The sequence below is a fragment of the Olea europaea genome, chromosome 18 (assembly GCF_002742605.1).
Source record: "Olea europaea var. sylvestris chromosome 18, O_europaea_v1, whole genome shotgun sequence".
NCBI classification, from domain to species: domain Eukaryota; kingdom Viridiplantae; phylum Streptophyta; class Magnoliopsida; order Lamiales; family Oleaceae; genus Olea; species Olea europaea.
This window is the reverse complement of record NC_036254.1, coordinates 1,223,807-1,236,286: the sequence shown is the minus strand read 5'-3', so window position 1 is coordinate 1,236,286 and position 12,480 is coordinate 1,223,807. Positions and strand designations below refer to the sequence as shown.

Here is a 12,480-nt window from a genome sequence, read left to right as displayed (position 1 = left end):
TGTATATGTGTATGTGTATATATGTATGTATGTATGTATGTATATAGTTTTCCCGAGCCAAAAGGAAGATTAGTTGGTCAATTCCTAAGGGGTACAACATTGGATCAACATCAATGCACCATCTCCATGGTGTCCACCTCTTCTTGCGCCTTCAATTAGTCAAACTGTAACATGTATCCTATACTAGTTGGCACGCAGGTCTAAAAGAAATCGGACTCGTAGGCCCATAATAATAACAATAACAATGGATTCGCAGGTTTAATATAATAAAGAGCTCGCAGGCCCATAACAACAATATTAACAACGGATTCGCAGGTCCAAAACAATTAAGGGTTCGCAGGCCCATAAAACAACAAGAAGTAAATCAACCATTCAACACATCCATGTGGTCAAATCCATAATTATCCATAAACATTCATCACATAAATGTTTCCTATGTATAATATCTAATATTATATGCAGTGTATCATAAATCTAGCAATTATAGTTATCAAAACTAATTCAAGATTTTGGATCGAAATAATTAAATAATTAATTAATCATATTAATTAATTAACTTAGTTGGCGGGCCTATTTAATTAAAATCAAATTTTAACTAAATCCCGAATTAGAGTCCAACTCTAATTCCATAACTATTGGGTGAAGTAATTTAATCAAAATCGAATTATAATTAATTATTAAATTAAAGTCATACTCTAAATTTTAATATGCATTGGGAAGTGGTATTAATTGAAATCAAATTTTAATTAATATAATATTAGAGTCCAACTCTAATAAAATTGAATTAATATTTTAATTTAGGACAAAATTCCCAAATAAAATAAAAATTCAATTAAGGGTCAAAATTAAATATTTAAGTTAAAATCTAATTTTAACAAAATATAAAAGTCGTCAAATTTTAAATAAATTTTAATTTTGGGTCAAAATTAGAGAATAGGTCAAACCCAATTAAAACATTATTTTAAAACCAATTCAAAATTCAAATTCAAAACCATTTTGAAATTTACAAATTGATCCAAGTTGGAAATTAACACCATACCCTTCTAAATTAAAAAATTGCAGAACAGGTCCCCCTTTTAAAATTTGCAAACTGACCCAGTTTCATAATTGTAACCAGGGGCCCATAATTGCATTATTTGCAACTGAGGCCCCCGTCTCCAACCAAAAATCCTAGGAATTTTTTTTTTTCTATTGTTGGCGCCACCCTGCCTAACAGCTGGAGGCGGCAGCCCCCTACCACAACAACGCTAAGGCGCTGCTGTTGCAGCGGTATCGTTGCCGCTGCTGTGGGTCGGCAGCAATGCGCTGCTGCCGTGCCGCGGTGGCGCCGCCTTCGATCCAGTTAAAAAAAAAAAGTTTTTTTTTGTTTTGTTTTTCAAAATCAGATTCTGAAAAATAAAATTAAAAACTATATTTGCTAGATTTAGGGATGAACACGATTAAATCAACCTTTAATTTAATCAACATGTAAATCAGTTCCTAACAAATACAAAGTTGGCTCTGATACTACTGTTGGGAATTTACTTAAACATGCATAGCGAAATTAAACAATTTCAATTCCCATTCAGGATTTAGCTTTGTATTTAGATAAGAACTGTGATAAGAAATATATATTTTTCTTGATTTTGCAAACTCCTTTGCGTTATTTTTTTACAGCAACTTGAATCTGCCTTTCACAGCTGTCCAATTGTCCAACCTCCAATGAAATCCACACAGAGAATGGACTCTAACTGCTAGGGTTTTTCTTCTTGTGCCAGCAAGAATAATGAAAACCTTATGGACCTTAAACCCTAGTCATGTATTTATATAAACCCAAATGGGCTCGGTTCAGTCCAATATTTAATTAATCTATTTAATTAAACCCAGTCCGTTAGTTAATTCGGGATATAAATAACAAATCCAATTAATTAATTTATCCAACGATTGCTAAATTAATTAATTAACAATTTGCAATCTTCCAATTCTCTTTTGTGTGCGACCTATTAGGTTCTCGACCACGATGCCTAACGATGTGAAATATTATTTTGATATAATCAAAACTGATAAATTTAACACCCTTTTAATTTATCACAAATTCACACTCGCCGTCCCAAATTGACATCTAACAATGTATCAGGGCAATATATGTGACGGGAAATGTCACGTGATATGACAAAGCCAAAATTGTTCTTTTACCATAAAATTATAATCCCTTCGTCAATATGATTCGATCAACTACGAGATATGGAAATGTGTCAATCTCGATTATCGATCATATCTTTCATTCTACTATTAAGTCAATATGAGTCGAAAACTCCTTTTCGACTTATATGTATACCTTGGCCAAGGATTTCGTTATTGACTTAATTGAACGAAATACAGATCACAATCTCTTACTATCTAAGAGTGATGAATCCTCTATTGGTCATTCATAACCTTCATATGGTTCTTAACATATCCGAACGATGTCGTATTAGCGGCCCTTAGCAGAGCAACATCCAACACCGTCAAAGTATGACTATCTTCATACAAGGCACTATGATAACCTCAAATCATATGACCCATTCCACTACCGAACGTTAGAGATTAACTACTGACACTCAAATAGTTATTCACGTGGAATCTCTCAGCGGGTCTCCAATATTTTGTTCTATAACAAAACATCCACGTGTTCATTTAAGTGTCACCACACTTTAACTCGTGAGATCAGCTACTCACTTCACAAGTAAGAAATGCCACACGTGATGATCTATCTGTATTAACGATATCCGTATCTCATTATTACTTACGACCACGGTTTATTCAAGATCCAATCATACGTAATTTGTATCTCACAATTACAACTTATTGTGATTAGCAAATCACTTAAACTTGAATTTTCGGACTGTATTATTTAATATTATTTATCACAAAATTAATTTAAATAAATAATAGATCTTGCCAAAATTAAATACATTAAACATATTAAAAGTGTTTACAACCTAAATCGATTGGATCTAGGGCATAACACTTACAACTAAATGGTTTAATATTTGCCTTTTCAAATGAAAGCTTCCAAGCATTCATATTTATATAAAAAATTCATAGGCTGTGAATCTCGTGCTTCTATTCACCTGGTCTGGTTAACAGATTATTCAATCAACTCTTAAATTTCTGCTAGTTCTTGAAAGCCATTGATCCCGGGATGAAAGATATAAGCCTAAAGAACAACTAAACCTTATGCCCACAAATTTCAAATTGGTCACAAGAATCTTTTTCGCCACTCTGAATGGTTCATTGCCTAGTCTATTTGAAGATCACAACAGGCCACATTAGTTTTAATCTATGCCTCCCTCTCCAATCAATTCTGTTGAGATTGAGTCACTCTTATAGATGGGAACCTTTAGGTTTATGCAAGACATGCCCAACCACCTAAGTTGTCAAATGTATAATTCATCCTCAAATGCTGCCACATTTACTCGTGGTGCGTATTCTCATTTCTTATCTAATCTGTTCTAGCACGACCAGATGTCCACTTATGCATCCTCACTCCTACATTCTTCATTTCAGACATTTTGTCCTTATAACATGGCAATATTAAGTAGCATATTATATAGTATCTCTAAGACTGCACCTATCTCCAGGTAATGATTTATACATGAAACCAGACTCATTTGCTTTTTGTTCTCTGCGTGATTATTTTTGTGTTTCACCATTACCCATTCTTGCATTTTGCTTGCAGAAAATGAATCTGCATTTGACCTTCTATACTGTATCACATTCAAATTAATGGATCACCAATGGCTTGCCATGCATGCTTCTTACATGGACTTCAATGTAAGTGCTCTCCAATTGTTAGATTTGCTCGAATATAGAACTCAGAAGCCAATATAATTTCCCTTTCAAGTCCGCTCCATATCTATCTTCTTCAGAAGTTCCTTATTGCCAATTTAGAGGTTTTATTCCCTCGAAATAGTCCCTCGAAGCAGGTCTCCGTACTTCAGATTCTATGATTAGGCATTGCTAAAGACTTATTTCACTTCGTGAAAAAATGAAAACTCAACCGAGTCCTTTTTGCGCTTGTATTGCTAATATCAACTGGGGTTTTTTTCATGTTAAATTAGCCACTGATCAGAGTTCCTGTTACATTTAGACCCTAATTCGTCTAGCAATCGATCATTTTCAAACGTTAATCTCCTGTTGGATAATTGTTTGGATACACTGGACAATCTTTTATTGTTGGTACGTCTACAGATTTTGCACCGCGTCTGGTGCTTACTTTTTTATCCAGTAACCGTTGATAGTTTATCAATCTTTATATGTTAGTAGACTGTGATGAAAGCTACTCGTCGTCAGCTAGAAAGGGAGCTTCTGCAACATATCACATGCCTCGAAGACTTGCCCTCGTATAGCCTCCTTAATCGATAGTTTAGGTAGCATGTGTTTCAAGTTGCTTTTCAAGTAGCTGACTTTGTAATGCTGGAGCAAATGCGCAAATGCACAGGATTTGCCTTGCTTCGAAACTTTGGAAATATGGGTTGGTTGCACTTGCGATTCCTTTTCTTTTCCCTACTAATGATTGATAATCGGCAACTGTAATATGGCCTTTATTCTTCACCTTTTACTGTTGAAAAGATTTGTAAATAAGAGCTTGCTTGACGGAGCATCACACAGAGTAGAACGACGATAGCTGACAAACTCTTAAGTTACGAAATGCATTTAAAGAAATATATATATATAATTCGTTTTGTTAGGTCAACTCAAACTTCATGCAATATGGAAAATTGCGTGTTCCCAATCTATATGCCATGGTGTAGCAAAGAGTGTATCAACCTTGCTCATTCTTGTTGAGATGCAATTATCGTGCCCAAAGATATCATTCACAACTCAAATGGTATGTTTTGTACGATAAATGACTATACAATTATCGTGCCCAAAGATATCTTTCACGACTCAAATGGTATGTTCTGTACGATAAATGACAAATTTTATAACACACCTCTTCATTAAACCTATACAACCCTCAGTCTAATATGACCAGTGTACCAAACATAACCTAAGAATCCATTATCCTAATTCGTACAACATGACTTGCAAGTTCATCAATACCGGAATTACGAGAGAAACATTCGAAAAGTTATCCTCCTATTAAGCCAAGTCTGGCGCCTCAAACAACGAAACTGGTAACAACAATTAAGACAAATAAACCAGTTACAAAATATGCAAAATCAAGAGTAGTTAAGTATTGAGTGCTCACGGCTCACCAATGTCCACTAGGTTCAAGGACGAGACCAGATCTCTCTCCCACCACTGAAATTTTGACACCGTGTTTTGACACTTCACCGTGTCAACATTACAGTGAATTATAAACATTATATATATATATGATGAACTATGTCCACTAAAATTGACACCTCAAAATTGTAGTTTTAAAAGTATCAATTTGATCGTGGGATGGTGAGTTAATGCCCTTGATCTCAAAAGATTATTAAAACCCGTTATTATATGTCATATACAGTAAAGATCGCACCCGAAAAATCAAACTATGAAAGACAAATTGACTTAGCATTATGATATAAAACATCCTCAATAACAAATCCATATCATTTCACCACAGGCACAAGAGCACCACTCTTAATTCTTAAAACATGTCTGAAAGCACGAATTATGACGGAGATAGTAACTTTCTTCTATAATAATCACAACAAATGAGCCGTACATAGAGATAGCTCAACTCAAGAAAGAAATTTACTCGTAGATCCAGGGGTGAAGGCTGCTCTTCCATTCAGCAATTCCCTCGGGAAACCATAGAGCAATCTCTTTCCTTGCGCTCTCCACTGCATCGCTACCATGAATGACATTCCTGCACCCACAAAAAACATGTGTCTTACTTCTCTGCTCTTTCCATTTAGTGAAGCTTTAGTAACGAGGAACAAGAATAGAGAACTTTGAAAACGTTTTAATTCAGTAAACACATTGATAATTCTTTTCACACATATAAATTAGGTACAAAATGTTTTATGGTAAGTTTAGAACACTTAGGTGTTTGGTGGGGATTAAAATTAGATTTTTAGTATATTTTGATAGAAGATTTTGAAATGTGTGGTTGAAAAGTTGTAAAACTCAAGAAAGATGTAATTAATATTGATTGTTTGACTGGGCCTAAAAGTAAAAATGCAGCAATTCGCCTATACTTTCCTGAAAGATATTGAAACAGCAAATCAATAAATCACATCTGCAGTTAGATAGATCCAATATAAGAAAAGCCATAATTTTTTATGCATTGGGATTTTTCAAAGTTTAACCAAATTTTCGGTTTCACGCTAAACATCCAACACGAGCATTAAATATCTTTCGTGGTAGTATGACGGAATATTCGACACTGGATATTATTAAGAGAAGTGGTGGTAAAATATTTTCCTTTTATTCAGAGTGTTGTACAATATTTCGTACCAAACATGCCCATAACAAACATGTCTGATGAAATTAAAGAATCCAGTGTCTTGACTCGAGCAAACAATACCGAGTATTTGAAGGACTAAGTTAATGCAAAAGTGTTAATTTTGATAAGAACAGACCTAGACTATGTTTTTGACATGAGCAAATAATTCCCATATGAAAATGAATCATTACTAAGAAAGCTAGCTGACCTGCCAATGTCAATGGCGTAATCACCACGGATGGTCCCAGGAGCAGATTCTGCAGGGTTGGTAGCACCAATGATCTTCCTACCAGTAGTAACTACATTCTTACCCTCCCAAACCATTGCAACAACGGGGCCAGATATAATGTACTCAACAAGCCCGTTAAAGAAGGGCTTAGCAGACAAATCTGCATAGTGTTTCTCAGCGAAAGGGCGGTCTACGGTAACGAGCTTCAGACCTGTATCCGAACAAAACTCAGAAATGCAATTAGGAGTTTCCATATTATTCAAATGAAAGTAAAAGCATGATCAGATGATTTATCAACAGCTAAATATCACAGGAAAAAAATGAGCTTGGGATGGTTCATGATATCAGGAACCCAAAAGAAAAGGAAATTAAAAATAAAATAAGAATATAGATTTCCTCGTGTATGAAAAGAAACCAAAACAGGAAAAAGAGCTCATACCTCACCCACAACCTAGTTGTATTTTTCCAAAACAATATTGAGTTCTAACCGCCAAAACGAGGGAACATCTACCAGGACCAACAGGGGTACAAAACTAGAGACAATGCTTCAAAAATAGACCGAGGACAAAGGTTGGGGAGCAATGGGGCGATATTGTGCAATGACATGACACTCATATTCGTAAAAAATTTCTAATGCTATTTTGGAAGACAAATGTAAACAGATGTTTTACATAATTAAAACTTACTTTTATATTCCAAAATTTACACAATCGGGCTTGTGTTCCTTGCTTGTTACAACTTAAAAAATATAACACAAAACATCACACGGTGTATTGGTGATGTAGGAGACGTGTTGTGGGAAGTTGGAAATTCTAAAAACTATACAAACAACAGGACATTGAAAGAGTTGTGCCTTCACAAGTCCTAGCGAGTCCGAGAAGTGTCAACAAACATCAGTACTCCATTTTATGAGTATCTGTTCTCGGTAGTCCATGGCACATTCTTATCCAGCTTAACATAAAATAGATAGCTATAGGATAGAATATTATAATTACAAGTTTTCATATTATACTCCTCATGTGCTTACATTGCTCATTGGCAGCAAAAATATTAAGAAAAAAGCTTCCCAAAAGATTATCTTTTCGATTTATTTCAAACATTAAAACAGAGAAGAAATAAGTAGTCAACCCAAAGAAGAAGAAATATCAGGATTATCATGAATGAACATCCCATCATCATGTACATAAAGATAAGATGAGTAATATGTAGTCTATGAAGGGTTCAGTATTTGGAGGGACGGGTGAACTCCTTTGATCTCAAAATAAAAAAAAATAAAACAATAAAAAACACAAAGAAAATGAAGGTACAAGATAATTAAAGTGAAACACCATTGAAGACACAGGTAATAGAGCAATAAAGATCTTGATGAACTTGTACCATTTGCTGGTATTGTTGCTCCAAAATGGAAGAAAAACTACATTTACCTTTCAAAGTGAAACCTTTTTTCTCAAATCTGCCAATAATTTCACCAACCTGAAACACAACAATAACATGTATAAGAGCTTGATTGGCTAAGCCTAAAACAGTAAAAATACTTTAGAGTAACTTTGTAGCCCCAAACATGTTACCATACTTTACTTTTTTCTAATTTTGAGCAAAACAAATTACTTTTCAAACTTTTTCACCAAAAAGGATTATTCATTTAAAACTGGATTTCTTACTTATATTTACTTAAGTAAACAGTTTAAGCTTGTAGCTAATTATTTCTCTTAAAATTCATCGCACACAGAACACACTTGCTCCACTGAGACTTTCTTAAATGTTAGTCCAAAAAATTAAAAACCAGAAATAACTTGCAATTCTTTTGCAGTTCCCCAACAAAAATAATTCCATTTCTTTTTTGCTTCCCTTCATAATTAATGGGCACTAGAAAGTTCCAAATCTGAAAACAAATGGTCCTTTTAAGGAAAGAAATCAACCCAGAAACGAATTTATAAAAAATTAACTATCCCATAAACAATAAAGTCCAAGATAAAAACAAAAGGCAAATTCTTAAAATTCAACAGAAAAAATAACACGTAGATCCAGAAAAATGAAAAAAAAAATTAATAATAATAATGATAGAGAGAATATACCAGTCCTCTTTGGACGCCATCAGGCTTGATCATGATAAAAGTTTGCTCCATGGTTACGTTTTCTTCAAAGCCGCCAAGTATGTGAAATTGAACTTCAAATGATTTATAAATTTTTGGCTAGGCAAGAACCCTAATGCTGCCCAGTGGAATATTCCATTTTCTGAACCATACCGTTTGATTAATTTTCTTTTCCTAAATTAAAAAAATAAAAAATAAAAAAATTGCCAATAAATTTTGCAAAATTAATTTGGGTTTCTCTCCTTGCACAACATGTGGGGCCCACCCCATGTCTCACACCCTGTGCACACCCTGTGCACAGGGTTCTGTGCAAGGAGAGAAACCCTAAATATTTTCTATATCTATAGCTTTATTGATGCTTTTTTGTCCGTCCATTCATTTAGAAGGTGTGTGAAGGAAATTAAAATTATATTTTTTAGAAAATTGTGATAGAAATTTTTGAAATGTGTGATTGAAAAGTTGTGGAATTAATGAAATATGTGATTGATATTTATTGTTTGACTTTGACTTGTTTGATGTGAATTAAAAATATTTTTTTTTTAAAATTGTAATAAAAGTTTTTAAAATGTATGCTTAAAAAGTTGTGGGACTAATGAAAAATATAATTTATATTTAGTGTTTGACTTTGATTTAGATTAAAATTAAATTTTAATCCATACCAAACGGATTCTTAATATAACTAGTGGAAGATTAAATTTTTTAAATAATTTTGAGATCACAATATTTACTTTTAATCTTTTTTATCTTCATTTTAACTCAAATAATTGTGTAGTGTATATATTAATTGTTGGCCACACCTTTACTTAAATTGCTTTCTCATATTAAGTTAATGTTTGGTTCATGAATTGAAAACATTTGTTAAATGCAATAATATTTTATAGGATTAATAACTTTTCAATCACATGTTTCATTAATTTTTATCAAAATTTACTAAAAATTTGTTATAGAAACCAAACAATAGCTAAATAATGCAAACTCATGTAACAACAGTAGCTACGAAACTCACACAAGATTGAAATAAATCCAAGAAAGCCAATAATCAACGTTTAATGTCTGACCCAAAAATATTAGATCAAGAAACCAACACAATCATCGACAATGTGTTGACCCATTGATCACAAGATTCAAGAATCTCACCTAAATTTTTGAACACCACAAGAAAATAATTATTAATAAGTTCGAAATTTAGTTCAATGAAAAATAAGGAATTGAAAGCAAAATTGCTCACAAAATTAATTGCTCATTGGGATGCTGTCACACAGATGATTCAATTTCCTCTAGCCAGAATTTTCCAAAGCACTACGCGGTCACATGTGTTGAGAAACTATGCAGTTGCATAGTTCAAACGTTTAAGTCCTACGTCTGCTGTTTGAATCGTGTTGAACCAACTTGTTTCCTCTTTCGAATCCAATACGAAACTTGTTCATTTACTTGTCAAAATCAATGTTTTGTCCATTGTAGCTCGTACAAGTAACCCCGTCACTTCTTTAACCCGCTCTGCTCACGACCTAGTCATCCGTTCTTCTTCAACGATCAAAGGATCTTAGCCCAGACTTGCCTTCTTTGCATTTGTTCCATGGATCACATCATTAAACTTTAGTTTTATGTGCATCAAAGAGATAATCTGTATCTACATATTCTATTAAAGTAAATCCCGACTTTTTGTGAATAAAATATTCTCAAATTAGTAGTATCTTCAGGTCATGAAATATGTGTTTAATACCTTTCCAATCAATGCATTTGAGTTGGTGCACAACTATATTGCAATAAGATTTACAAAAACAAAAGCTATATCGGGTCAAGCGAGTTTGCAAGATAAGTTAATGCTCCAATTGTATTAAAATATGGTACTTCAAGACCAAGAACCTTTTTCTCAATTTTCAAATGAATGAAATGAATCTCTTTCTCATAAAATGATCGAACAACCATAGGTGTTGCCAATAAATGTGTATTATTCATATAAAAAAGTTTTAAGATTTTTCTATATATGTAAATTAATGAACAAATAATCCTTTTAAGAAGTGTTCAATCTGTAACCTTAGATAAAATTTAATTTTTCCCAAATCTTTCATCTCAAATTCGTTTTTCAAGTAATCTGCAATTTTGTTAAGTTCTTTAAGAGCTCCAATTAAGGGGGTATTTGTGATCCATTTTTATGTAAAAAAGCATTTTTGAATAGTAAATTGATGAGAAATGTGTGGTTAAAAAGTAAGGAAATATTTTTTATTCACGTGTAATATTATTTTAATAAAGAATGTGTGGTTGAAAAGAATTGAAAGAAAAATGCATTTTAAAAAAAAAAAAGGGTAACAAACGGCTCCTAAATTTAAATCGTCAACATAAACTGATACAATTACAAATCCAATGTTTGTTTTCTTTTATAAAAACACATGGGCAAACAACGTCGATTTTATAATCCTTCTTCAACAAATATTCGCTAAGGCGATTATAACATATGCGTCCACATTATTTCAATCTATATAATGATATTTACAAGTTAATTGAAACATAGTTCTCGGACAAATATCATTTATTCCTATCACTTTATGTCCTTTGGGAATATTCATATACAAGTCACTATCAAGTGAATTATAAAAATATGTAGTTACTACATTCATAAGGCGCATATCAAGCCTTTTTGACACAGTCAAACTAATTAAGAATCAAGTGATGATGTTCATTACGAAAGAATATGTTTCTTCACAATCAATTTCTAATCTTTATAAGTAACCATGAGCTATGAGTTGGGGGTTTTTATCTTATAATTTTATTATTTTAATTTTTCTTTCGTACAAATACATATTTGTACCCTACATGGATTAAATTTTCTAGTGTTCGAACTATAGATTGAAACACTTTTCGTTTCTCTAGGAAATTTAATTCCATTCATGTTGCTTCTTTCCATTTTAGCTAATTATTTCTATGTTCACGGTCTTTAACAAATTGTGGTTCATGATCCTTATTTTGTATAATATCATCAACCATGTTAAAGACAAAAATATTGTCTATAAAAGTATTATTTTGTTCGCATAATTTATGAGATAACATATAATTTATTGAAATCTCATTATTTTTTAACACTTGTGACTTTTCAGGAACCATATATTCAATATTTGATTTATCAATATTTTCTAATGCTACTTCTTCCAAAATTTTTGGTTGAATTTTCTCTTGTACCTTTCTTTTTCGAGGTACATAATCTCAATGTCAACCATGCTTATAACGCATTTGATATTCATTTGTTACAGCAAATTGTCCTTCAGAAACATTGATTCTCGCTCGAACATTTTCTAATTGTATATATGACTTTGATACTTTTTTTGTATTAACAAACATATTAGGTAATTGATTTGCAATATTTTGCAAATGGTTTTTTTTTTTCACATTTTGGTTACATTGATTGTTACAAGGATCAAAGTGAGATAGAGTTATTCTATTCCAAGAAATTTTACTTTATTTTTCAGGATATAGTTTTATCCCCTCAAAGTTGGAAAAATTATTTCTTCAAAATGACAATCTATAAAACGTGCAGTAAATAAATCATATGTTAAAACTTTAACCTAATAAAATATGATGAATCAAAGTCTACATAAATTATAATTTTTTGTTGGGGACTCATTTTAGTACGTTATGGGTTGAAATAAGGATTTGGACAGTACAATAAAATAACCCGTAAGTAATAAATATTATATTTATGACCAAATGTGAGTTGAAAATGTGAATATTGATAATCAGCAGTTGGTCTTATACGAACCAAT

At 32.4% G+C, this 12,480-nt stretch overlaps 2 protein-coding genes across 5 annotated transcripts in view; one reads left to right on the top strand and one right to left on the bottom strand.

The window, feature by feature from the left end:
* Nucleotides 1-4,605, top strand: part of LOC111367082 (ELMO domain-containing protein A-like) — a 14,817-nt gene extending 10,212 nt beyond the window's left edge. For 3 of the 4 annotated variants that reach the window (XM_022987784.1, XM_022987783.1, XM_022987782.1), the window contains exons 8-9: nucleotides 3,701-3,795; nucleotides 4,288-4,605. In XM_022987784.1, coding sequence (XP_022843552.1) covers nucleotides 3,701-3,795; nucleotides 4,288-4,386 — 194 coding nt within the window. In that variant the 3' untranslated portion in view covers nucleotides 4,387-4,605. Of the gene's footprint in view, nucleotides 1-3,700; nucleotides 3,796-4,284 lie in introns of all 4 variants that reach the window. The other variant, XM_022987785.1, reaches the window with a different exon arrangement.
* An 897-nt stretch (nucleotides 4,606-5,502) lies between these two features.
* Nucleotides 5,503-8,913, bottom strand: LOC111367080 (nucleoside diphosphate kinase 1). Its single transcript, XM_022987781.1, has 4 exons — nucleotides 8,705-8,913; nucleotides 8,054-8,102; nucleotides 6,609-6,840; nucleotides 5,503-5,821 (listed from the first exon to the last, which is right to left on the bottom strand). Exons 1-4 carry the CDS (start codon nucleotides 8,753-8,755, stop codon nucleotides 5,707-5,709), a joined length of 447 nt encoding a protein of 148 aa, XP_022843549.1. The 5' UTR covers nucleotides 8,756-8,913; the 3' UTR covers nucleotides 5,503-5,706.
* Nucleotides 8,914-12,480: the final 3,567 nt, after the last annotated feature.